Here is a 27,913-nt window from a genome sequence, read left to right as displayed (position 1 = left end):
GGACCTCAGGCACAAAACGCAGATGCCAGGATCTAGAAAAATCAGATTTTTTTTTATTGTCATTGATGAGTACACTGTTGTGATTTCAGCAATACAGACTCTTTGCAAAGCACTGAGCTTTGACTGCCCTCCAGCTTTGAGAATCCACATTAACCTGTTTCTCCCTCCATCCGTACACACACTCCACAGCTGGTCTTTGCCCCAACAAATCCGTTATTGTGTTTATTTTTTAAAAAGCTGCAAAGATTCAGTTCTAGACTGCAAGACAACAGAACAGAGTTTCAAGGGGCAGCTGCCCAAGAGCCATAAGAACCGTTACATATTGAGTCTATGGTGTTCCTGCACTTTGTGTCCATGACAGAGGTGACACTGGATAAAGAAGTCAGAGAGGAGGTTCCAGTTAACCACCAACTGATATTCCCAGCACAGCATCTAGAAGCAGACAGAGGCATGGCGAGTACTGGTGTTTATGCACAAGTTATGCTCACAAAGAACCAGAGGCCTCCAGCAACATTCAAGGTTAAATTGAACAGATAACTGCAAGTCTGTACACGGTTTCAGTCATAACACAGTGAAATACTGGAGTATGAGTGCTTTGTGTTCTAACCTCAGTAATAACAACTGTGCTAGCTCTAAGATTCTACACATTTCTCCCTTCATTTACATTTTATAACTGCAATCTGAATATACAGCTGTACTTACAGGAAATATTAAACAATGCGCGGTGCCTTAAGCAAGTTTCATCGCTGGTTTTGAACAAACCATATAAAATAAGTGACAAAATAGTTTAAAATTGGTCCTCGAGTAGGATTACTTATTTTTATACAGCTTGGAAGCACTAAATTTAAAGACACACATTTATTGTTAACCAGCACATGTTATTTTGTAGCTTTAAAAAACTTTTTTCCTTTAAAGTGTGTTACATCATCATGCATGAAAAGCAAGAAGCTGCTCCCAAGTGCAACATGGCATTAGGGTGATATTTCCTCCTCCGATTCATACTCCTTTTTTTGTAAATTATTCCAACAACAAGAACAAAAAGAACAGAGGCAGCTGATTAGGAAAACAATACCAAGTTCACCTTTTGCATTGCGACCATTCTTGAAGTGATGGAGTACTTTGGGCCTTTAGCATAAGGAGGGTTTGATAAACCCCGCAAGGAGTTTTACATTCTTTGATTTCATTTACATCCTCAGAAAAAAAGAAAAAAGTATTTTCATGAGCTAACTAATGAATCATCATCTGGAGACTGCAGTACTGAAACAGTGCAAGACGCTTGCAACTTCAGGAGCATCCAATTACAACTCTCACTCAAACAATGATTAGCAGAATATTGCATCAGTCATAGACAACACAGGACAAAAAGGTCATTCTGGAGGAGCGCTAGGATTCAAAAAATCCTGAATATTTAGTGAAAAAACCCCACACACAAATATGCATGAAGGACTTGGACCTTACCACAGCAAAAGCAATCCAGCTATGAGCCGTGGAACAAGACTTTCTGTTGTTATGAAGCCTTATTTGGTCAGAGAACACAATTAGAAGCTCTTATTACCGTTTTAACATCCGGGTATTTTGACACATGAACAGCAGAGCTCTCTCCTGCCAACCGAAGTTCAGTCAGAACTGCACACACGGACAATGAGCTTAAGCCATTCACTTTGCACTCTACAGCATTCCAGAAACCGAAAAGCTGCCCTTAACCATTGAATTCTCAGCAAAGTGGGTGGAGGCCCTTCACTAATGCAATATTCCAAAGACCATTGCAACTGAGACTATTTCTCTCCCCTCCAGCGCTGCCAATGAAGAATGTCCATAAGACCACTATTTAGTGTGGAAAGCAGGTCAGTAGAGACTCCAAGTGTGGCTTGAGGAATCCTCAGTACCAAGCCGCTTTCCACACACACAAATTCAGTCCATCTTCTCTTTCTGGACCAGCTTGGGTGCATCTACAAAATCCTTGCCATTGTAAAGGATGATGGCAAAAGTTCCAAAGCTTGCAGTTCCCCAGAAAAGCACATAGGCCAGTGTCTCAGTCCATGTATCACCTGCCAAAGTCAGACAAACACTCTAGTTCATCTCCAACGATCAGACAATCTATGTACAATAACAAAACATTTCAAGCCCTCCCACAGATATCAAATGAAGTTAAGAGCGCTTCACAGGCACTGAGGCTTTTCTTATACCATTTTCTATTTCCTTACCTAGAAGGTGACAAGTCAAAGTCACTTATTTGTAAACTAGCACTGTCTGCCACACAGTTGTTTGAGTACTTTAAGCAGATGGCTATGGAGGTCACAGATGCAAGAACTTTATTGGCACAAACATTCAGAAATTTAAGGAAAAAAGAAGAAAGCCTTTTTTATTCCTAGCACAGATTTAGATTAGAGGAGACATTCATCACCTCAAGCTTATGTCTGTATCTCACCTTTCTGGTCTGCCTTTGTGCAAAAAAAAAAAATAAAAATAATAAAAAAAAAAAATCTACTCAGAATTAAGTTTGGGGGCAATTAATTGTGACTTACCAGCCATTAGCAAACAAATGATGCACATGGAGAAAGCAACCACCATAATAATAGGCAACTGGGAAAAGAAAAAGGTTAGTTAAATGATGCAATAGCACATATATTCCTTAAATTCCTTGAATCTAAGGCTGCAAAGCTATTTACTTGCTTTGCCATCAAGTTGCTTTGAGTTGTCAGGTGCAACTGTAAAATTTTGGATTGTTCCAAATAGTGCTCAATAGTGACATTCAGAATTAAAATTTATCTTCTATATATTAGAAGAGATGTGATGTAAAGGACATTTTTCCTTTAAAAAAAAAAAAGTACACCAGCTACCACTTAAACCCCTCGTGTCCCCAAGTCCCATTTTGCTATAGAGAAGGGAAAGAAGAGAAAAAGGCAGAAAAGTTTTCTTCATGTTACAGTCTATGCCTCTGCATAAAGCATGAGAAAAGATTTTCACAAGCTTCTTCTGCAGAATGAAAGTCATTGATGGCAACTGGTAGGATTTCTCCCTTCCCATCTGAAGCAGATTTTAAAAAAGCAAGCAGCAGTTCTTTCAATACCTCAAGGACACTCCGCTTTCTGTCAAAGGAACAGTCTGTGTTTAGTCCCACAAGCAGGCATCACAGAAACACAGCCACATTACAGGGACACTCAATTACTAAGTAGACAATTTCTACTTAGTTTTATTAATGCAAGTGACCAAAAGGTTTCATGTTTGGAAAAACATGAATTGAAGTCTGCATACTCACAGCTAAGAACTTCCAGTCTTTCTTGACATGTAGAGGACTAGCAGATTCTACTTCATCCACTGAATAATTTCCCAGAAAGAGATCAATAGCATCCTGAGAGAGAAACAGAGCAGAAGTTGAAATGCACAGCAGTATTTATCAAATACATTTTCCCACAGTTAAGAGCATAACTTACTTGTCTAAATCCATCAGAAAAGTTATTTTTGTAGTAACGTATTAATGAGTTCCAGCCATCCATTATTAAGCCCCACTGAGTCCTCTTCCCAGTTCTGAAAAAGAAATTTCAAATATTTATTACATACTTGTGCATTCAGGACAAGTTTTAGATACAGTCCTTCCACTGTTCACTGTTCACACACATTATATTTAATGAGTGCACATACAGACAGTTACCTAGTGCTGCCCCTACATTATTACCATACACACTTGTTACAAGTTATTTGAAAATAGAATTACACTTCTCTCCATCCTATGATACAAATGTACCTTGAAGATGTGCTTTTCTCGTTTCTATTTCTAGATTGCCTTTTCTCCTTTCACACACACACAAAGAATAGCGTTCTTCTGTAGATTCCAGTCTCACCATTTTACCAATTCAATCAAAACACCACAAAGTTCATTAATAGCCTACGTCCCAAATTAATGATCTTTTTGGATGCGAAGACCTAAAGGAAGCCCCAGACATACACAAAAACCCAGAAGACCTTTAAAAGAAAGGCAGACTTACCTTGTGTAATCTGTCTTTAAGGCACCAGTCCCAGCATACTGTTTGGCACAAGCATTAGCATTATCAGCCCATGCTGTAAACAGGAAAACATTGAGAATGTTAAGGAAGTTATGTACTGCTTGGAAAAGTGATTTAGTTAGTGGTTGTTTTTTGGTATTTTTTTTTTTTTAAGCTTTATGAGCAGCATACCATTTTTGTAGATTTTCTCAAAGTCTGCTTGCTCCTCAATTCTCTGTCCAACATGCAAGACACCTAGCCTCTGAAACAAAGCAGATGGAAGCAAGCTAGAAATACATCAGAGATACTAGGATTTGCTTTCAGAAAAATCTGTGTGCAGTAAACTAGAATCCAGGCAGTGCTTTTCACTGTAAACGTTACAGTAACTCAAGTATATAAGCTCTTTAGGGACTTCATTGCATTTCAGTTTCAAGTAGAATTCCTTTCTCCTCTTAAGAGCTTGTCAAAAAATAACTAAGTATTTACCTGAAGCTGGGCTTGTAGAGATCGGCGTGCTAACAAGCTCTGAATCACATTTGTCCTATCCAGGCAGTCCATGCAGTTACTGCGGAATATTCCTTCCTGCTGAGTCACGATTTTACCATCCGAATCAACTAGAAAATAACTAAAACATACAATGTATAAATACCTAGGTGCATTGGAACAAGTAAATATTCCAGCAGCCAAAATACAGTTTCCAGAACACGTGAAGAATTGTTAGCTGTGCCTTTTGACATGTGATGCCACCCTGCATTCTTCTCCTCCCATGATGAAAAGCAGTATCAATACATGAACATGTGTAAATCTTCGAGCAGTACTCACTGTCATTCAGCAGTATTGAGCTATAGGCCAATGGAAGAGCAGCTACTGGTGCAACAACAGTGACTGAAGTTGTATGTTCCTAAACCATACAGGTTTTTTCTTCCCCACTTAATTGGCATTAAAAAGCTCCTTTTCAATACTGGATTGGATGAAAATATTCTAATAACTGAGCTGATAAAACAAATACACAAATCAAATGATCAGTTGGATGCATGGATGGGACTTGTCCTACCATAGAATTAAGCTTCCAGTTGCCTAAAGATTCACAAATCACACTCTGTAGATTAAGTTACTCCTTCACTTAATTATGAACTCTGAATTTGGACTAGTGTATGATCCACTGTTACTGTACAGCATTTTAAGACAACAATCAACTAAAGATGCATGCAGTACAAAAAATACCAAAAGCCTGACACAAAAGCATATTTTTACTTTGATCAGCCTTGTGTTGACAAGATCTGGTTTTGTAATTCTTGGAGAACCAGTTTTGTTAAACTGCTTTCCATGTTGAATGATTAAAGTAGAGTTTACACCTATGAAATCCCCACTTTCCACCTTTCTCCCAAGTTTTGCCTAGAATTGGTATTAGGATAATCAGAGTAGATGAGGAGCAGACACTTCTGGTCAATGACAGATTAAGTGATATATCCCCTGCAGCTGCTTAAAAAAAGAAATAATGTTTTAAAAAACAAGAGAAGAACAAGCATTCTGTCAGATTTGTCACAACAGGATTCAATCTGCAGAAGAGTTGTTTGCCTCTCACAAGGGTGCAAGAATTACTTAAGTGCATCGGAACTCATTTTCCTGTTTAAATGGTAACAGAGGTCACTCAAAGTGAAATAAAACATGGCATGATAGAAATGACCTCATCTTGAGAAAGAGTCTTATTTTCTGTGTCTCATTTTTATAGACACATTGCTTCCTTCCTTCGTTTCAAGGAAACTTGCTTATTGTCAGCTGCCATTGGAGGTTTACAAAAGAACCATACGATACAATTCTCAGCATTCACTCTAATGAAGGATTCTTGCTGAATAAGAAGCCTACCCATGTATTTCCCATTCTTTCAAGTGCTCTGAAGTTGATTTATCTTTTTGCATTTTAGAAGGCTTTGGGGCTTTCTTTTGGTGGTGAGGAGACTGTACTGGCTATCATATGACTAATTCATACTACTCTGACAGTCTTCATTCCAGGCAAGAGATTAACTCCTCTTCTAATCTGCAGCTCATCATCCTTTTTTGGCTCAACTGAATTGCTGCCAGTTTTGCAGAACCCCTGAAGCACAAAGTAAACCAGCTGGCACAAGGCCTTAATGACAAAAGGAAGTAACCAGAAAAACAGAACAAAGTAAACAGTGACCCTATCAATCTGCACATCTGTAAGTGGCAAAGACCAAGATGTGCATAAAACAACATGCTCATGGGAGCAAACACAGACCTAAGTTGATGTGGATGCTTAATCCACAAGGAACTACATTTTATTTTTAGTCACGTAAAATTAGACTAGCCTTGTTAGGTAGTAGCAAGGTATAACAATCAGGACTAATGCAAAACACAAACAATGTGCAGGAATGTAAATCACAAAGAACAAGCCTGGGGCCAGGGGAGCATGACACCATGTAGCAGAACAGCTTGCTATCAACATATGGAATTACCCTTGGGTGGAAAGATACCACCACATGAGACAGCTTTTTATAACTTCACAGTTGTGTGCACACTGATTTCTTCAAATTGTTTACCCAAAGGCACTTCTCAAGGCACAACACAGGGCTGCTGTGATTTTCAGAACCACTTCACTGGGACATAAAGAGGGCTCTGTATTTTACATCCTAACCGATCTCCATCCTTGTACTTGGTATTAGAAAGAGAAGAGATATGGAAGCACTAACAGCATGTATAAGAATAAGATGCATTTACAAGCTTTACAAGTCTGTTTTAACGTGCCTTGTAACAATAGAAACTGTAAGAAAGCAGTCTTATTTTGATTCTTAATTAAGAGAACCACCAAGTCTTACCTAAACTCGTCTTGCTGTTCTGCTAGTTGATCCAGTAAAATCTGCAGCCGATCCCATCTCATCCGACTGCACTCCTTATGGAAGTCAAACGCTATGTATCTGTTCAGAAGAAGAACCACCTTTTTAGAATACTTACTGCAGTGAAGCTCTCAAAGATCCACACATCCATAAAACAAGCAGTGACAGAATTTACATCTGTGCATCTTGTCAGTGCTCTGTAATCTTTCTGTGGCTGCTCCCTTACTATGCATGGTGACCTCATTTACATTTCGTTACAAGACACCATTAGCCTGAGAGAGCACTAGCTATTCATTCTGAGTTCCGGCTAGTATATTTTCTCCAGAAAGCACACAAAAGAAATGCACCTGATTTCACCTGTGTCATTACCATGACCTCTGACTTCCCTCCTTTGTTCTATTTGTCCCACCTTCAGCCTCACCTGTGCATAAAATCTGAGGTAGAGGCAATGGTCCATAAATGGTTCATATAAACAAAACATCAACAAATCAGCTATTTAATAAAGGCCTTGAAAGCGTGATCGCTTTGTCTCAGAGGCAATGCTCAGTTTTCCAACTCAAGGAAGTATCACATGTACCTGACCATTCCATTTGCCATGCTGTTCACCATTTTTGCAAATGTCTGCTCCAGAGGCAGCTCAGAACCCTTTTGGTTAACCTGGAAAGAAAGGAAAAGACAGCGTTATTTGTAAACCTGCTTGAAAGAAGAGCGGCTTTCTCAAGAAGAACAAGGGAAAGCATACCAAGTTAACAATCATCTGCTTTCCATAGCTGATTATTTGCGAGTCAAAATGTCTTTGGAAGCCATCCATCTAGAAAAGAAAGGAAATGCAACGACAGATTTAAGATCTGATCTACAAGAAACCTCCACAATTTTCAGTGATACGGCATACACAGTTTTATAGCAGTGTTTGTTGTTCTCTACTGTGTTTACACACTTGACTTTCACTCCCCCGCGCACATTTTCCCTTCCTCCTTGCTCCCCCCCCATTCAGCTCTCCTTAAACAAGCTATAGATAAGTATTTTCCATCTACTAGAACAAGAACCAAAGAGAAAACACTACCCTCATTCACCCTAGGTGGTCTTTTTCAGGTACTGGACTTCTTCCATAGAACACAAGACTTCTCACCGCTACTCAAAGATCCTCTATCCAATATTGCTGACTTTTATTCTTCTGATTCCAGTCTGTCACACTATCCATCTACACAAGCCCAGAAACACATTAGAACCCCAAGACAAACACTCACATACATGATTTACTGACTTGCTGATCTGCGGCTTTGGTTTATACTTGAGGTTTGGTCTCTGAGACCAGAAAAAAGGAATTGATCCGCGGGTCTGAAAAAAGAACATAACGGTCTTAAACAACAAAACTTGCTTTCAAATGGCAAGTGAGTCTGTAAATCAGAATGGTTTGGCTGACATGTATTTTTTAAAATGCACATACGCTGTATATTGTAATACAGACAGATTTATCAACACACACCTTAAGCCAGTCAGCAGCTTGTTACACTGACCTTACCTGAACAAATGATGCTTTGCTCCCCTTGTAATGCACAATTTGTTCTGTTTCAACAAAGTTAGCTGCGTGCCCCTCTGAATCGATACCTAAGCAGGACAAAGACCTTGTAAAGAGCTTAGGGCACAGCAGAACAGCAACAAGATATCAAGAGACTTTCCACCCTCAACTTCCAAGCCCTCAAAGTAAGCATGAAAACCCCAAAACTGCCTCAAGATGGCAAATTAAAAATGCCTCTGGCAGACCTTTAATATGATCTCTATCAAGTGTAGTTACTGAAGAACCACAGTTGTGATTATCACATGTTGTGAATTATAGTCTTGATTACAGTCCTAGAAACTGAGTAGCTGAATAGGAAATAAAGCCACTGCTTTGACACTAATAACTACAATTCAGTAGCAAAGGTACTGCAGAAACTGACTTATTTCTTTAAAAGCATGTATTATTGAGACTCATACAGAACAAGCAGTACTTTAAAGCCATTTCCACTTCTAGTTTTTGACCTTTAATAATTGGAGAACACCACTACTCAGGGCTCCATAGCTGGCACCACCAGTGCTTAGTTTACTGCTAGGCCAGGAAGAGGTTAAATGCAAGTGCTGCCCCATCTAAATGGGAAAGCAGCAAAACTCCCTACGGAGCTTCTGCAGTAATCTCTAGCAGGAATAAAGGAGAACTTCATCACAATTACATGCATTCTGCATTTGAGTCACTGAACAGCAGTTGCTTTAAAAGAAAGACGCGTATAGACTGAATGTGCATTATGTTTAAGTACATCCATTTGCTATTTTACCTCTTACGTAATAGCGTACACCAGCTCTGAAACAGCTTCTTCTGGAAACAAGCAGCCAGTCAAAACACTTGCCATTAATAGAACAAGAGTGCATAGAGATAACTGATGAATAACAATAAGGAAAAAAAGCCAAAATTTTCTTACATATCAGCCAGCAGCCAAAGTGAAGGAACCAGAAGATAACATCCAAAGAAAGCTGTAAACATTTCCTGCTCACGAACAGACACTAAACTTAAGAGACAGTACCTTTTCTCTATCAGTATATGCGTCTCAAAAGACAAGATAGAGGGGATGCACTGATGAACGTGCATTAGAACTGCTATAGTTTTTAGGAAGTGGGACACTACAGAAGATTACCTAGCCTTATTGTTCCACATATATCATTAAATGAACTGTTTTCTGCAGTCCACAGCTGTTACCCTGTTAAGCCATGAACTTATATATATATAGCAGTCTTACTGCTTCTTGCCCGTGCAGCTTTCAATGAAAAGGACACTCCAAAACTTTCTTGTAGTCTTTAAGAAGTGTACTTCAGCTATGGAAGCCTTGCATGTGTGAGTACAACACATATCACATCTACAGATTTCAGAACTATCACAGATGTAGACTGGCTTTCAAATCCACACACAAAAATGACAATGCACACCAAGTCTTCAGTAGGAACTTCTTATGGAAGCATGCTTTTCTGCTCGGGCACTCACAGTGGCAAATGCACCATAACCTGTGACTAAGTTTAAGCAAGAATTGAACAGGACATTAACAAATACTCCCAAGTTTGGATTCTTGATCTGTGCTGCTTAAAATGCCCTTTGTTTGGATTAGAGCAATTTATGCAGCCTAAAATAGACCAGCATTCCTCATGAATGATTTCTCCAGGTAGATTCAAAGGCTTTCATCCTCTGTCATTAACAACCAAAACATAACTCGAGAATATTCATAGGACCAAAATCAACAATTTTTACAAGCTGCAGCAGTGGCATACTGTATTGAAAGAATAAAATAGAATCCTCAGGGATAGAACCTGAGGATAACATAAATCGTTGGACGTTGGAGCATTAACTTCTTCCAAAGCACTTTATTCCAGAATTGTAACACAATAACTGGCTCATTGTTGTTGGCAACTTGTCACATATACTTAAGAGGAAAAGACATAACTGAGTGTTCTTGGTGGGTGCAATGTTTCCTTTTTGGAGGAGGGCAGGCTGAAGAGGAGGAGGGGGCAGTAGCAAGTCTACAACATTAAAGCCAGTTTAGACTTCAGTTGATTAAAGTCTTCATTACCCAGGTAAGTCTACTATCTCTCATCGCTGCGAGACTAGAACCCCACTCAAGATGCTGAACAAAATATACATAGGTTTCTGTGGAAGAAGATCTGAGCTTAATGAATTAGCTTGTAGTGAGACTATGACAGTTCTGCTTTGGGCTTTTTCTATCATTTTAATCACACGCACACAAAAAAGTTTCTTTCAATTCTTGGTTAACGTTAGAATTACAGCACTGCATACAATTCATGCTAATTGTTTATATAATAAAAATAGGACAGAGGAAGGTTAGCTGCAGTCTGCCAATTGCTAATTGCAATCTATCCAGATTCTTCCAGCCAGCACCTGGCAGAGGCAGGATATGGGCTGCGCTGTTTTGACAGCTCCCTTTTGCTATCTTCCCCTGACTCTCCACCTACTCCCACAACATCTTCCATTAAATGAAGGCACAGGAAAGAAGAACTGGAGATCTGCCAACTGCTAACAGTCCTACCAGAACAACTGATACTGTCTGGAAGCCATTCTCTGCGCACATCAGAGCAACGTTGGCAACAGAATGCTGCCTAAGTTATTCTTCAGTCTTAGCCATTCCTTTTTGTACTGCCAAGTCAGAACCTGGGACTTGCTGTTGATCACACACTGCATGAAGAATATTGCTGCCAGAGAGCATTAGGCCTACTTACAAGATTAAATTTTCTCCTTCTCACAAAAGAAAAAACCCCACACTCAAGACTGATTTGCTAGAAAGGCTGTTACCCTACATGCATGTGCAGGGAAAGCAACCAGCTAGGAGAAGAGCTCCAGGAGCCTTTAGCAGAACTCCTCATCTTTTTTTCCACCAACAGGAAGATTCACAAGCATTCCTCCAAATCAAAACTACTCTCCCTTATTTTAAACTCAAAGGAAATGCTAACTGAAGGTGTTCTTATAACAAAGTAAGAAGTGCTAAGGTTGATGTAAGAATTTGCTACATTCAACCTAACCTTTACTTCCTTGAAAAACAGTTAGCTAAATCATCCCTGTAAAAATCAATTACACCAAGTCTTCAAAGTAGAATATTCATACAAGTTAACAAATAATGGGCTATCAAACCTGTAGAGTTCATATCAGAACAAAATACCATTAATTCTAATGTTGCATTCTATGTTACATTACCAACATAGCCAATGTAGCAACCCACGCAGCAGTCATTTTGCCACAGACTACTGGATTCAGTACTGGTGTTTACAGCACAAAAGGATACATCCATGCATCACTGGTGTAGCAAATCTATGGATCTGAAACAAACAAGGAAGCCACACAATGCATTTAGAATTAATAAACAATATCAGACAAAAAATGGTAACTAATAATGGTTTCTCTAAATGTTTTTAAATATAGTTTTATGTGCTTGATATTCATTACTTTTTCTTTAGGATGCAGTAATTCCTTCAGAGAGAACAAAATTTGAAGAAAACAGCAGCACTCCAACCCTTACCATACATGAAACTTCTGTAAGAGAGAATTCTTTGAGACTAACAGTTGAAATGCCTGTTCCAGGATTTCTCCTACCCCCTCACTCCAGAGTCACTTGGATTTTCAATGAAATTTAAAGTTGAAGTCTTCCAGTACTAGAAGTCAGGTAATATCTCATTACCTGTAACTGTTACTATAGGAAGCCACCTGTAGTCAGTATTATGACTTCCCCTCATGTTGGTTATCTCCACCTTCAACTCTGTTTTGCCTTCTCCTTCTGTTTTCACCAACCAGCCACTCAGCTTTCTTTGCTCTTCCCAACACAGGTTCTCTGACTTCCCCAGCTTTGTTTGCATAGCACCATCTAAAGCAACTACTCAGTCATATGTCTCTGGAATACACACAACAGCCCTGTGCTACTACCTATCTTCACAGTCCAGAAGCAGGGCATAATCCAGCCTTTTCAAACAGTGCTTAACATAAAAGCACAACTCCACAGGATACTGAGCCAGAAACAGAACCAGCACATCATTCACCTGGATAAATGGCAAGTACTGATAAAGAAAAGGTTGCTGTAGTGTAGACAATCTAGTAGGTTTCATGTACTTCTCAAATCTCTAAGTCTGGCCACTGATGTACGCACTACAGGCACAGCTTGTAGTCAGGCACTTGTATTTACTGCACTAAATGAATTCAAATGTTACTTTCTGCCAATCTTAAGTTAAACTGAAAGAATATGAAGTGTTAGTCTTACTCAAGTTTCAGATTTACAACCCGCTCACTAGGCAAACAGTTTAAACTGCACCCACTGAGAAAGATGCTAGCCAGCCTTAGAGTACTGTGCTGAACCTTTCTCATAGCTAATGATAAATAAGTAGTTACATTCTAAAAAGCTCAAGAAGTACATGCTCTGCAGTCTGAGTTCTCCTTCAGGTGACACAAGCATGATCTCTGCAAATGCAGACACTTCCAATACTGAATACTGAGGATAATGACATAACATTGGACGTTTGAAAGTAGATTGTCACTGTACAGATCTAAAAGACAAATAGCCAAGCTACCCTAGACCCCAGCTGTCTGAAATAAGAGAATGCTGTATAATTTTATTGAGTGTATTCATTCTGTGTCAGTATAATGATTACAAAGTGTTTACCTCTGGTTGAGCAGCAAATTCTCTAAGAAGATGCCCATTCCATACAAACCGTGGATCTGCCTGCAGCAAAAGAAAAAAAACAACAAAGCCACGCTTTCACAAACTCTCAGTTCAGTTTAATTGAACATAAGGGCAATTTGGTTTGGAAGCCATGCATTATGCAAATTTAGGTGGGTAAGTGTATATGGAGGTGGAACACCCTTTGTTCACCAGTACCATTAATAGGTCTTCAATTAGAATTCTAGATAAAACTGTTAAAAGAAGAATTATCTGATCTGAAGAGGTTGCCAGACCCTTCAGGTATGCTAAACCATTAACAATTCAGCTGAGATATGAGAAGAACATTCAAAAGTTTGTATTACATAAACAGGGCTCAAAGAGATTATCCAAAACACCGATAGCAATAGCAGTGCAAGACTGCTCAAATGGGCAGAAGGTAAGTGTGTAAGGAGGCCGTATGCAATGATCAACAACTCAGAGAACCAAAAGTTAAACAGCTATTATAGTTATACAGGAAAGAATTTACTTCCAGCCACATAAATGATCCTCAACTTCATGTTTTCCTGTTCACAGCTCACCTCAAAAGCATCTTGGGCAGGTTGCTGAACACTTTCTAAAAAGCTACCAGATTAGTCATCAAAGTGACATTTGCTGCAGAACAGTGCAGGCTCTAGGGAGATGGCACAGATTTCAACTCTAAGATGAGGCATACAAGACAATGCATCAGCAAGGACAAGGATAATTCAACCTCAGTGTGAGAAAAAGGATAAACAACCTATTTCTGTTGGACAATACAGCAAGTAGGACTGGAACTACCACAAAAAAAAAAAAAAAACTATGATGGATTAGTGACCTTATTTTGGGGTTGTTTCATTCTGCTAAAACTACTAAACAGCAACAAAAAAATCCACACCAGCTACCCACTAGGCTTCTCTGGAAAAAAATACTGAAATGCTTAAAATTGCCACCATTCTTTGACTAAGTCACTATATTATAATAACTAATATGAAATTACATTTAAATGGTTTTAGCTAACATTTGTATTTACTTCAAACTCTCTATTTATTATTATATTTATTATATTATTATTTATATACTGTGCTTTGCCTTACAAACAACTTTGTAGGATGCCAGTTTTAGCACAAACCAATCTTTTCATGTCAGCAACCAGTCTCTCTTACAAGAGTATCTCAAAACAACAAGAAAGCATTTGATAATGCAAAAATGGTCCCCAGCCATCAACTGGAAAATGTGAGCTTTTCATGGTTTTGCTCAAGTCTTGAGAAGAAAAAATGAACTGCTTCCCTAGAGCAGACATTTTCAGTAACCAAGAAGCTTCAGAGGTTGGATGGTCACAGCCAGAGGGTTGAAATCAAGAGATTTACATCTGGGAGGAGGGCGGTCATGAGTGGTGCCTCCAGGTGTCTGTTGCTCTCCAACTCCTTCATCGATGACAGAGGGATCAAGCACACCCTCAGCAAGTGTGCAGATGACACCAAGCTGAGCAGCACAGGGATACAAAAAAAGAAAGGGATGCCATCCAGAGGGACCTGGACAGCCTAGAGAAGAGGGCCCACAGGAACCTCATGAGGTTCAACAAAGGCAAGTCCGAAGTGTTGCGCTTGAGTTAGGGAAATTCCAGATACGTGCAAACTGGGAGAATAATTCCTGGAGAGCAGCCCTACTGAGAAGAAGGGTAAGGAAGATGATTGCTTGCCTTCATGAAGCCACATCTGGAATACTGCATCCAGGCCTGGTATCCCCAGCACAAGAATGTGGAGCTGTTGGAATGGGTCAAGAACAGATGGCCAAAGGGCTGGAACATCTCTCTTATGAAGAAAGGAGGAAGAATTTGGGCTTGTTAGCTTGGAGAAGACTTCAAGGGAAATCTCACTGCTTCTAGTACTTGAAGGGAGCTTACATGCAGGAAGGAGACTGACTTTTTATATGGTCTGATAGGCCAAAGGAGAATGGTTTGGAAATAAAAAACAGGAAGTTTAGATGCTGTGAGGAAGTTCTTCACTCAGAGGGTGGTAATGCACTGGAACAGGCTGCCCAGAGGAACAGTGGATGCTCCATCTCTGGATGCATTCAAGGTGAGTATGAATGGGACCCCAGGCAGCCTGATCCAGTAGGTGGCAGCCATGCTGATGGCAGAGAGTTTAGAACTAGGTAATCTTTAACATCTCTTCCAATGTAAGCCATTTCATGGTTTTATGAAGACAAGGCAAACCATCTGAAATTCCTTTTAAATTCATTTGAAACAGACATTTTGAAGTATTTCTAACCTGCTTGATCTCAAAATCTGACATCACAGCTGAATATACTTTTGTAAGATCATGCTACTAACAAGCTATGAGGCTGGAGGAAGAATGAACTACTATGCTAGCTGCAACCCCCAACAGTTTTGATAGGACACCACAGCACTCAGACTTCTGTACCAAAGCATAATACATGACTTACTTCCACTCTTATTCTAAGCACGCCAAAAAGCAAATTAAGTTGATGGAATGTACTCTGCACACCTAACTGGTTGCTTCTTTTTCTTCCTACAGCCAGCTTCTTATTTAAGAGAACTACCCCAGTACAACTGGATTGACAAGCTACTGAGTTTAGCAATCGAGAAATAGGAAGAGAAATAAAAGCACTGTTATAAAGACTTACATCTAAGTGACACACAAATCCATTCCACTCATTTAGTTTAATGACTGAGATAGTAAAGACATTCTCAGCTTAAGAGGATCATAAACTCTAACACCATCTGCTATGATTTAACATTTCATTATAAAACATTGTAGAAGGTTTAAGCTTGAGAGTAGTAGGCACACTGATCTCATCAACATCACCCTAAGGTTTTTCTTAAAGTTTGAGACAGATAGTATTTAAATGATGTCCAAAGAAACTGAGTAAAATATACTTACATCATGCAGAACTGACAACAGAGACAGATACAAAGCAACAAGAAATCCTTACCCTCTCCAATAGGCTCATCTCCTGGAACTCCGGGCTGGTGTTGGCTAATCGTTGCAGGGTGTGTGTTAGGTCATAAGTTGTTGAGAAGTAAAACCCATCCACACTCAAAACATGACTAATCATTGATAGAAATACCTTATTGTCCTGTAACTGTTAAGAGAAAGGAGAAAAAAATTATCATCAAAATACCTTATTTTTAAGAGCTATCACTACTTTACCTAAAACTATTTAGACTGCAAAAGAAACTTTACTGCCAAAATTACACCAATTACTAATCTGTGTTCCGATTCCAACTTCAATTAGCCTCACTCCTTTCCTGAAAGAGCATCAGATTCCCTTCCAGCTCTGTCGGTTACACAAACTCATCTACTCTTCATCAATCCACAACACACATATTAAAAAAAAGCCTTTGTCCTTTTCCTCCCTCTAAAAACCAATTTGCCCCTGCTGAGTAATCACGTGATTGAGTAATTCCTTAGGTTAAGCAAGGTGGATAGCCAGATGTGAGCAAGGCAGTTTACTGTAGAACAGTAAAGCTGTGAGAAACATATAACAGGAAGAGAGTTGTCATTTTATGAAGTGGCTCAGGAAGACTGTTTTCTAATAGACTGCAGAAGTGTAGCACTAAAACATTTCTGCAGTACACTGCACAGGAAAGCATTCATTAAGGCCCTCAAAGGGAAAGATGATAGTTAGTCAGGAACAGGAACATGCAGCAACATAGGCAACTTCATCCTACCACACTGTACCATCCTAGAAAGGAGAAAAGCACACAACTTATGGATCAAGCTCAGTGGGAACTGATATGCCATGTTGTACAACATCAGTTGGTTATCTTGAATGACATAACTTACATGTATTTCAACCCAAATATCCCAACTATTACTGTACTCTGAACCAACCAGAGGAAAGAAAAATGTAGTTTAGAGAGATTCATAAAACAATAAAACCACTCACTCAAGCTAAAAACCAACATACTCTGGTCCACTAACTTTCACAGTTCCATCAAGTTCAGTTCTGTGGTAATGGAGACCAACAGAAGAATTTCCTCCCCACTTCCCCCAGTCAATCCACTTCTACCTGAATATCAGTTAAGTGCAGCATGGTCTTTTTGTAGGAGAGGATGTCAAAGTCTGTCGCTTTCCAGATTGCATGACTGAAAATCTCACCTACTTTCTTCTTTTTTGTTATTACAATAAGATATGTCCCTGTAAATCAGAAAAAAGCAACGTTTTTTGTAAAGCAGATATACATATGAAGAAAATCAGTCCATAACCATATACCAGAAAAATGAAATCAATAGGAAAGAGTGAGGTTTCTTCAAGTCCCAGATAGAACTTTGTTCATTACAGCAGCAAGCAGCTGGAGTAGAAACAAACGCACTTATAAAGGTACCCATATCTCTGTACTAGCAGATCTTGAGCTACTCAAGAAGTGCAAGGAATTCACAGAATAGACAAGGAAAAAGAAGTCATAGTCATGATGCAGAGCAAAGGGGGTTTAAATTCTTAAGATTTCCAATGTAGAATGTAATCAATGGCTCAGTGTTTCCCAAATCACGTTCAAGCATGCAAAAGAAACCATGCTTTGGAATCCTAGAGGTCTAGTCCTCTTATACTCAAAAATACATTTGTCCCATTAGGTTCAAAATAAAGCAAACAGGAGGGGTGTTGTTTCTTTGTTTTAATAATTTAAAAGGGCAAGCTTGCTGCTTTCCTGGTTGAATAAATAACAAGCAAAAAAAATATCATGAAGGTATGCTCTAACCAATTCATTTAGATTTGCTGGACAATAACAAAACATAGCTTCATTTCAGTGCCATCTTGCTTTCAAATAAAGATGACTTCACAAAGCTGTATACTGGCAGAAAAAAAATCATTCACACATTGTATCACCATTAAACATGTAGCTGAAGCTTCAGCTGAGCAGACCAATGAGCAGGCCTCAGAGAGGCACAAAAACAAAATACTTTTTTTTATTAATGCCTTAGTAAAAAGCAATCAACTTACTGAAATAGAAAGAGCTCATGTCACAAGCAGTACTTCTACTACTGTACCTAGATACGCACGTGCTTTTATGGGCAGGTTAATTATTACTGGAGGTATCTAGCCTATACACTAGACAGAGAAGTAGCAGCACTCCCCTACACACCCTTCTTTCTTAAAGAAAAAACCTCTTCAGCCCTCACTCTCTACCATTTATTTCGGTGGAATAATTGAGGCTCTAGGACACTTGCATCTCTAGGTGTAAGCATCACTTTTGGTTGGCATGTCACAAGCATCCAGATATCTTACAAGAACCAGAATTACGTTCACCACTATGCACAAAGGCACTGTATAAATGTGTGTTTACACCAACATGAGTTACAACGCTGTCTTTTCCTATTTCAGTAGGTGACATTCAGTTTCAGATTTCAAACACTTTAAATAACATTTCAGCACTTTCCCCCCCGATACTGTAATAGACAAAAACATCAATGCCTGTTAAAGATGCTTCGTTGATGGATACTGAATCAGATTTACAGTTATCACATATTAGTGACATGCCTAGCAACTGTTCACCAAACACTAATCAATACAAGGTACATACTAACAGAGCCATGCTTCAGCTGGGAAGAGGAAAAAGGATATTAAAAGAAGCTACATACTTTGGTGCAACACTCAGGTGAAAGAAAGTTATTACCAGATCTACAGTTTGGAAAAATGCCACTGGGGCAGTGCAGTTTCAAGACAAGGACTAATAAAAGTACTTAAGACAGGGATGTCCATTACATTACTCTGTGTAAGATGCAGAATTTTTGCTTGCTATGTGAGCTGGTGAAGTTTGAAAGTTTAAGATCCTTTCAGAAGTCACTGTTCTTAACAGTGATACTTCAGTTGAAGGACGCCATAGCATGGTTGAACTTAAATCCTTTATTCGCATGGAGGCTTTCATTCGCCTCATTATTACATCATTTTTCAGATTACATTAGTCTGTAGAAGGAATTGCAATTCAAAAGATAGCAATCTCTTGTTAGCTTAAGGCTTGTGAGTCTTATTCATTTGTGGCAGTGACTACTGACATCTCACAGTAATTCGGGATATTTGGAAAAATCAGCTTAGTCTTACCTTACCCCATAAATCCCTGAGATGCAGGATTGTTCTAGTCCATTCTTTTTCTTTCAGTGCTGAGTTTTCTTCATGTTTTTAAGTTGCTGGTACACCATCATTACCTACAGAGCCATACCCACTTACCTAACCTCATCACCTCATTTATTTATCAACATCACTGAAGTCAAACTGCACAGTACATGACTACTACATCAAGCCCTCCAACTAAGATGAAAACAGTTACAGAGACCTTCATCTAGCAGAACAGCAGATGAAGTTGTTTGCATGCGTTTGAAATACCTTCTTAAAACTCATCAAGCTGGCAGTCAACCTTAGCTTTAGAGCAGCTACAAATTTGACTGTCATGAATACACAAGATGAACTGAATTTGGATACCTCCATACTCCAGCAACCCAAAGAAAAGCCAATCACGCAGATGAAAGTGCAGCATCAGTGACCTGCAAAGACTATTCTTGTCTTTAACGTTACCTTAGCAATATATTTCTCTTAATTTACATAAGCACAGTTTTTTCTTACCTGCCACCAACCGTATTGTTCCCAAAATACCGTATATAGGTCTTGTCACAGCTGAAGGGGGAACATCTTTTTTAACTGAAAAACAAACAAACATGTATATGTAAATTTCAGAATGTTCTGTCAGTGCATCAGAGCTACACTGTCAAAGCTTCTTGGACAAATCAGGTTATGCTTGCACTGGAAGGAATGCAATGAAATTCTAAAGCCTGAGAGGGGACAGGAAAGGGGGGTTGGGAGGACAAGGAAGGGATGCAGAAGCACTCTAACCTAATTTGGTGTTCTGTTAAATCGAAAGAATCATTCAATTGAACACATTTAAGCTCAATGGTGATAGTTTAGCAAGAAGACTCCTGAACAACATACATTCCTGCCAGCTTCCAGAAGCTTGTTGTTTTAAAACTATCAAGACACCAAGGACAAATAAGCCACAAATACTTGTGACTGCCATTCTCAATTTCTTCTTCTTAACCTCAGCTTATTTCCACCTCAGAAGCTTCAGCACACTGTTCCATTTCTCTGCAGAATACAACCAAAGCACAGATCTTGCAAGCAATATAATATTCCAAAAAACACACCAAGGCATCCAAACATCAATTATAACTGCTAACACGTTAAGCTTTCCTCTACCCACTTCTCTAGAATAGCAGAACAAACATCAGTTCAAATAACTCCACACAATAAAACAAGAAACACCCACACAGTTCAGCACTCTCCCAGACTCTCAAGTCTGGACAACAGACAGTGCTCCATTCTTTGTGTGCTTTAAATACCACACAGGTTCATCTGATCAAACATCAGTAATAGAAACTGATGCAGACTAGCAGAAGACTTTGGGTAGTCACCTCTACTAGCCATCTAGTCTTGTAGGGGTAGCTTTGAAGGAGAAATGGAGGTACTACACTAGAACACTAAAAACACCAAAGGGATGGGCTCTGATGTGCTCATGTGTGAACATATCTAGTAAAGAATAAAGGAGTTGCTGCTTTTGTATTAATACCAGACAGACAAATGCTAGAATATTACTGAGATACCAACTCCTGAAGCATCAAAAAAGGGAAGTCACACATCACTGTAACTTCATGTCATCATTTAATGCAAGTCCTTTATTTATTTTTTTTTTTTTAAAGCATTGGGTTCACATTCTGAAAGAAATATTAAACCAGTTAATGTTCTGAAGAACTGACCATCAGCATACTTAAGAGTACCTGCACTGACACTTGAATCCATATTCACAACAGAACTAAGCTTACAGTGAGGTTGTTGCTGGCTTTTGTTTTTGTTTCTTAAAGGTTTTATGAAAAATCCAAGCTTAGTACTAAAATAAACAACTGCACAGCTGATTCAGCAAAAGCTGCAGGAGCCCAGCATTCAGCTCCTCCTTGACTGATCCTGAATTTGGGTTGGTGCAACAAGTCCATTCGGATTAGTCAGTTCTTACTGTTGAGACAGTTTTGCTGAAAACAGACAAGCACCACTACTATCATTATAAGATTTCTACAATCTCCTGAGAACACCTCAAACAAGAGAACAGAATGACAAACAGCTTATGCTGGGATGCACTGGGAAGGAAGTACCTGTAAGAGTGACTTCTGTGGAGACTCTATCAATAGCCAGCACATCATCTGCTCCATCATCACAGGCTTCCACATAGAACTTCTCTGGTGTTATATGCCTTTAACAGAATGGAGAGGAAAAAAAATTAAACAAGGTTAACCTTATTTATATTTTGCTCTGTGTTCAGGTGGCAAAGAGCCTAATCGATTTTGAACTCCATTTCAGCTGCAAGAAATCACCATAACATTCCCATTGGATTACTTCCTAACAGCCAGTGCACGAGAAGCAAATAAATCAGTTACTCAAAAATCCACAGCATGTTTATTAAACACCACCCTCCTTCATTACACTGGAGGTTAAAGACACAAAGCTGGGTTTACCTTCATATTGGTACACTACATAACTCACATAAACTTGAGCTCTGTCACTTCAAAAGTCTCAGAGGCCAAAATACAATGACAGAAGTCAAACACTTCTTAATGCATCAGGAACCGAAGCACCACATCCCTGATGTTGGCCGAGGAAACACAAAGCTGCGCTCAAAGCAGTGAGAGCATCCCACACTGGAGATAAATCAGTTAGAAACGACCCAGGAAACAACTGGAAAACAGCCACGCACCAGGGCGGTGTTTTTTTCGTTGGATGGCAGATCTTCTCAGGCTGTTCCTCCCTACACAAACCTCGCCTTCCTTCACATTTTTGTCAGTTTTACCTTGGCTGTTTTTCAATCTCTTCAAAGAGCCGATGGAAAATAACTCGGATCAGAAGAAACCCTCGCTCTCCTTTCGGCTCCTGCTTCTATTATTCCTCCCACTACAGTTTTTGGTCACCCTCTCTTACACAGTGCCTGTTTGTTTCTCCTTTGCCTAAGCCATCATCTCCACAGGCACTTTTGACAGCTTCCACACAGCAGCCTATATTCTGCTTTTGTACAACCTTCATTTTTGGCACCAGAGCCTGCCTTGTCCTTGGCTATGCAGTCATTGCTATCTCTAACCTGCCAAAACAGCAACAACTCTTCGCATAAATACTTTGCTTCCATCACAGTTCAAGAGCACAAACCCTCCCAAGATCTGAACTCCTCTCATCTACTTTGCATTACAGAAGGACCACCGCTGTCAGTGACTATTGCTGAGCATAGCTAAGGAACAGTCATAAATGAAAATATTTGGCACTGATAGCATAACTCATTACATTCAAGAACAGGAAAGATGTCAGTGCACTGCAGCCATCAAATTCACATTTCAAGTACTACTAAGGGTGGCTTGTAGCACATTCAGAAAGTCTTCCCCAATTTAGAAATGTGCGCAAACTGCTGCCAAGAGATACAGCAGTTCATCCTGTAGGATTGATTTCATCTTTACAATTCAAAGCTGAGGGGAAAGTACCTGTAAGAGACTTCGAGAAGGCATACAAAGAAAACAAATCTTGGAAATTTTAATTTTATTATATTTCTTTTTAATAAAAGGTCCTTTTTAATTATTTCACCTCATGTTGCTGAAGAATCACTCAAAAAGGGAAAAAAAAAAAAAAAGGAGCACAGAGGCTACAATCAGAACACTTTCAACAATCTTGCCTTTAAGGTGCAAAACAACAATTTAGTGAAACCTCCATTGAAAGGAAGCCTTCAGGTTTTCCAGTTTATCCAGTTGAAGCACTGCCACTTCCAAAATCACCTTGGGCACTGATGGATGAGAACTTCCAGGAGCACAGTAAAAGATGACTAAAAGGCTCAAACCAAATTAGTGCCTGTCCTCCCCAGAGCTGCGCTCAGCATTGTGTTGCAGCGCAGGCTTCAGATGCTAGAGGCATTTTTAATGCCCAGATGAGAGGTCATTCAATGCAGGCTGGAGAAAGGACAAGCTTGCCTATGAACAATTAAGATGTGATGAGTTTTAACTACGTGCCCTTGTTGCTGAAGCAATTTCAGTAGAATCTGAGTCATGCGTTTGCATGGGAACAAGTTTGGTGCCACAGGAGGAGTGGTTTACCTGCAGATCTTCCTGGAAGTTTCTATAAAAACAAAGATACCTTGAAATCACCCTAAGGGAGAAAGTTTCAATACTTGCTGTTTTTCTTAGTAGCTAGCTGTATTACAAGAAATTCTCTATCCTTCTTCATCGAATTCAAGTTCGCCATATTCCTGCACTACAGGATAAGCAAGCAAAGAAAGTCATCCTCCCTCAAAAGCCATGAGCTGCAACTCCAGCCTTCATAAGGAAAAAAACACCTCTGTTGTATTTACCAGCTGCTTTGTGAATCACTTTGTGAAGATATTGCTCTTCCTTCCTAAAATCAATATCAAAACAACAGCTGTTCATTTCCCAATCCAAGTCACAAGACTGCACTACAAAAGGCATCGATTCTTACCATAATAGAAACATAGAAGGAAAATAACAACACTTGCTTACACCACTTACAGGGTTGTTTCCACTGACAGTTGAGATGGTCTCTTCTGGTTTGTGTATGTTGTGATGCTTCACTTACTCTGTTTTTATTACAAAGCAGTGTTGTACATCGTGAATACTAGGCAGAGCTGCATCCTACGTCGTAATTAGGCTGATCTAACAGACAAGAGTATTCCTACATCCAGATTTGGCATGACACAGAAGGCCATCTCAGCCTGATGGAACCAAAGATAGAACCTCACTCAATACCACTTCAGCCTTCCATACCTCAACAGCCAAGCACTTCAGTGATTGATTATTTCACCATAAACACGTAACATTACTCTAATGCAGGAAGCTTTCTGAGAGCAGCCTCTGAACTCTGCAATAAAACAAGCCAAAAGCACATCCTGCACTGCGCAATGCATTTGCTGCGCTCAAGCACCAAAGCAGTCAGCAGTGGGCTACAGGAAAGATGTTAACAAGACACAGCTCCAGCAGCACGTTAAGTAACAGTGCTAACATACTGATGGTTGCAGCACTCCAGAGATTCCAGATTTTCTAGGTGAGCAGGTGTTCTAATTATACACCTACAATAAATATTACTCCTCAAGCACAGACAGAGCAAGAACTGGAGCATTTCCCATGGAGAAATAATTGCTGGGGAAAAAAGAAAAAAAAATAGAGTACAATCCCAGGATTTTATGAAAAACCACCACCAAACCAACAGAAATATCTTTTAAAAAGAATTGTGACATATTAAAGGCACAGTCTCTTAATAACTATTTCCAGTTATATTTCATTTCAGATGACAATTTACTGCGTAACTCATTGCCCTTCTACATCAACAGCCCTGGGCTCCATCGTGGCAGACGAAGCAATGGGAGCACGCAGCAGTTCTTTACAGAGGCATTACCCAAGTACTGAAAGCTCAGCTCAAGGAAAACAAAACCCCAAAGACAAAAATGCACTTTTGGGCTTCTCTCTCAATGCAGACAGGCAGAAAGCACCAGCTGTATACTACTGTAGTGCTGCAGCACTACTAACCAGCTCGATAACCAGTGCTGCAACTCAACTAGTTACACTGGTAGCAGAGAAGCTTGACAGCAACATGTTAACCTGCATTGCTTGCACCTGACTGAAGATGAAGGCTTTGTGTCCTGTCCCTGCTTGTGACAACACAGTGTGCAAGAGGCCTGCATTCAGAGCTGGCTCTTGCAGCAGGGCCCTGCAGCACGCACTACAGCCCACAGGCTCCGTGCAGTGCCCTCTGACCTCCCAGAGACTTCTTACGAGGCCGTATCCAGACAAGTGCTTTTACTTCAAGAAAAAAAAGCCTTGCCAAGAAGGTCTGTGTGTCACAGGATGCACAGCAGCCGCTCACACAACTCACCTTCCCTCTTCCGCAGGCAAAAAGATCACAAGTTCAGCTCAAAGAAAGTCAAGCAGCATTAAGCAACAAGAGCAGCAGCGAGCTCCATGCCACACGGCAGCGTTCTCAGTCAGCATCGAGGCTTCTGCACCCAGGAGACCAGCCTCCTCCAGCATTCTCACACAGAGAGGACCACAACAAGGGGAGAAGCCCAGAGACTGCTGTACGTACAACAGCATTACGGCAGACCGCGTGCGCTGGTCTCCAAGGACGGAGTCGTACGCCCTGATCCCAAACACGGCCATTAAATAGAACCGTAAGGTCAGGCCTAAGAATCGCTCTCAGACAGCGCTGCATTGAGCGCAGAGCTCGCAGAGCACACGCGGAGCTCAGGCGGCCGGCAGCGCCCTCGGGCTCACAAGGGCACCTCGCAGCCATTTCTGGCCGCCCGCAGGCAGCGCTCACGGCCGCCGGCCCGCGGCTATCAGCCGCTCGGCGGGAGCGCCTCGGCGCCGCCCGGCCGGCATCGCCCCGGTTACGTAACCGCTACCGCGGCACCGAGCGAAGGTCCGCGACCGCAAAGTTCAAAGGTTCGCCCTCCTCCCGGGCGGGCCGAGGGGAGCCGCCCGCCGCCCCGCCCTCGCCTCACGCAGGTGGCGGAGCCGCTCCCTGCCCCCCCCGGCCCTTACTCACAGCTTCAGGTTGGCGTAGGACGCCGCCGCCGCCGGTCCCGCCGCCGCCGCCGCCGCCATCTGTAGCCCTCCGGCCGCCGCCGGTCCCGCTCCGCTGCCAGCCGGCCGCTCCCCGCCTGCCTGCCGGGCTGACGCGTCCCGCCGGCCTGCGGCGACGGAGCCTCGCGCGGGACAAACCTCCTCGAGCAAGAAAGCGGTCGGGCGCGCCCTATGGGAGGCGGCGGGAGGGCGCGGGCCGAGAGGCCGGCCCCGCCATTGGCCGAGCGCCCGCGCTAATCCCGCCCCCGCGGAGCTCCTCGAGCCGCCGGGGCGTCGCGGAACGGTGACGCCACCCCGGGCAGAGGGGGGCGTGCCAAGGAAACGAGCAGGGATTGGCAGCAGCGGAGTGGGGCGGTCGGCTACGCCCCAGGGAGACTCGGTGGGGCGGGACGGGGCAGCGGAATCGGCTGTCTTCCAGCCGGCGGCCCCGCCTATGGCCCCGCCCCGTGGGACCGCGGCGCGGGCGGAGAATATGCTGAACTGCTGCTGGGCAACGGTGGTTTACGAGCAGGGCCAGTGGCGCAATGGATAACGCGTCTGACTACGGATCAGAAGATTCTAGGTTCGACTCCTGGCTGGCTCGGCTGCTCTTTTCTGTTTTGTTGTCGTTTTTTTTTTCCCCCGTTTTCTTCACTCCCGTATTTTTTCCCCGTCCAAGCTAGGAGTGCTGCCCGCCACCCCTACGGCCTCCCCTCCGAACTCGCAGAGCTGACGGGCTGTTCCAGGAGCTCTCCTCAGGCCGAAAGCTCACCCCACCACCTATGGCACCTCAACCCCATCCCTTCACCTGCTCGATGGAAGAAGCTTCCCCACGGGCCTGGGACTGTGGGGCGAAAGAGACATTCGAGCAGGGCTCTCCCTGTGAGCCTTCCCTCATCTGCCAGAAGGAAAACGCAGCCTGTGGATTGCAGCACTGCATCCCTGCTGCTGCCCATTGCAAACAAACCCCAGGTCTCCCCATGGCAGGCAGGGCTGCCCCCCCCCACCAGCCCTGGTTGCAGGTGGGACACCCACCTCACGGCTCACCCCCTCCCACAGTCAGAGACCAGACATTAGGAAAGACCACGCTGAGCGCTGCTTCACCATATTGCCTTTAATCACTGAAACTACAAGGGTCAGGCCGCTGCTGCTGGCCTCCATTTTGAATAAACACCCAATGGCACTGAACAGAGAGCTGTGCTGCCGGAGGCTGTGCTTAGTGATGCCAGCAGGACACTCTATCCCAATGTCACGCTTTCAAGAAGCCATAACATACAAAATGAGCACAAGTACCACTGGCCGGGCTCCGATTTGCTTTCAGGGTGCATGGCCATGCTGCATGTGTTTCCTTCACATCCTTCCTTCTCCGTGCATCCCTCCGCTTGCTGGTACTTTCAAAGAATCCCCAGGTATGCCTTGCCTGGAACAAAACTGCTCAAGCTCTGCTCCAGCACAGATGTGCTCCAGCATGTGCACTGGGGGGACGTGGTTAATGGGCACGGGGAGGAGGGGTTACAGCTTGGACTAGATGATTGCAGTGGTCTTTTCCAACTTTAACTACTGTGATTCCAGGATTTGTTTCCTGTTTGCATGGACACTGCATCTGCAGTCTGATGCAGGCAGAGCCTGCCTAAAGGATGGAAGGCGTTTCGCATTCCCTTTAAGCAAAGATCTGGTTTTACTGTTGCTGAAATAATAAAGAGGCAAAAATTCCAGGGAAATACAGAAGGGCTAAACATGAAAAAAGGACCTGTAATGTTTCAAGGCCAGGAGCTTGTGGAAGGGACAGGCGGAGGTCCCCAAAGACCCAATGCTAAAACCCAAGGACATGAAATGTTTGCCCGGTGCTAATAATCAGAACAGGAAACACTTTCTTCTCCTGAGGGACAGAGACCCCTCATACTAACCTGCTTCACCTCTACCCTAACACTGCACTGCTGATGAGACTCCACTGCTTCTCTCTGTGACAGCGACAGGGCCCAGGGGAACGGCATGGAGCTGTGTCAGGGGAGAGGCAGCTGGGGGTGAGCGACAGAGGATGGTGGGCATGGAGCAGCCTGCCCAGGGCCAGTGGGCACAGCCCTGAGTGCTGGAGCTCAGGCAGCCTTTGGACAATGCTCTCAGACACTGGGTTTGGATTTTGGGTGGTCCCGTGTGAGCCAAGGGTTGGATTCAATACGCTTTGTGGGTCCCTTCCAAGTCAGGATATTCTGTGATTCCAAACAACAGAAATTTAACAGCATGATCTAAACAAAAATCTATTAAACACTGGCTC

At 41.8% G+C, this 27,913-nt stretch overlaps 1 protein-coding gene and 1 non-coding gene across 2 annotated transcripts; one reads left to right on the top strand and one right to left on the bottom strand.

The window, feature by feature from the left end:
* Nucleotides 1-31: 31 nt before the first annotated feature.
* SACM1L (SAC1 like phosphatidylinositide phosphatase) lies at nucleotides 32-25,698 on the bottom strand. Its single transcript, XM_042888634.1, has 20 exons — nucleotides 25,622-25,698; nucleotides 21,190-21,287; nucleotides 19,616-19,690; nucleotides 17,070-17,197; nucleotides 15,990-16,139; nucleotides 13,017-13,076; nucleotides 11,652-11,685; nucleotides 9,147-9,248; nucleotides 8,357-8,442; nucleotides 8,086-8,172; nucleotides 7,577-7,645; nucleotides 7,412-7,491; nucleotides 6,817-6,915; nucleotides 4,470-4,608; nucleotides 4,176-4,245; nucleotides 3,987-4,059; nucleotides 3,435-3,528; nucleotides 3,260-3,352; nucleotides 2,526-2,583; nucleotides 32-2,048 (listed from the first exon to the last, which is right to left on the bottom strand). The coding sequence occupies exons 1-20, from the start codon at nucleotides 25,678-25,680 to the stop codon at nucleotides 1,912-1,914; spliced, it is 1,791 nt and encodes a 596-aa protein (XP_042744568.1). The 5' UTR covers nucleotides 25,681-25,698; the 3' UTR covers nucleotides 32-1,911.
* Nucleotides 25,699-26,169: 471 nt separating this feature from the next.
* Nucleotides 26,170-26,242, top strand: TRNAR-ACG. Its single transcript has one exon. It is a non-coding gene; the product is annotated as a tRNA-Arg (tRNA).
* Nucleotides 26,243-27,913: the final 1,671 nt, after the last annotated feature.

Source organism: Lagopus leucura, unplaced genomic scaffold (genome assembly GCF_019238085.1).
Source record: "Lagopus leucura isolate 7727_CA_CO unplaced genomic scaffold, USGS_WTPT01 Super-Scaffold_100157, whole genome shotgun sequence".
NCBI classification, from domain to species: domain Eukaryota; kingdom Metazoa; phylum Chordata; class Aves; order Galliformes; family Phasianidae; genus Lagopus; species Lagopus leucura.
This window is presented reverse-complemented; position numbering and strand designations above follow the sequence as displayed.

Bases quoted from the DNA above. Each gene is read 5' to 3' on its own strand.
- SACM1L (XM_042888634.1), bottom strand. From the start codon at position 25,680: ATGGCGGCGGCGGCGGCGGCGGGACCGGCGGCGGCGGCGTCCTACGCC. The intron at 13,077-15,989 runs GTAAGGATTTCT...CTTTTGCTGCAG, and splicing joins AGATGAGCCTATTGGAGAGG to GCAGATCCACGGTTTGTATG. The intron at 11,686-13,016 runs GTAAACACTTTG...TGTTTGTTTCAG, and splicing joins AATTTGCTGCTCAACCAGAG to ATCCATAGATTTGCTACACC.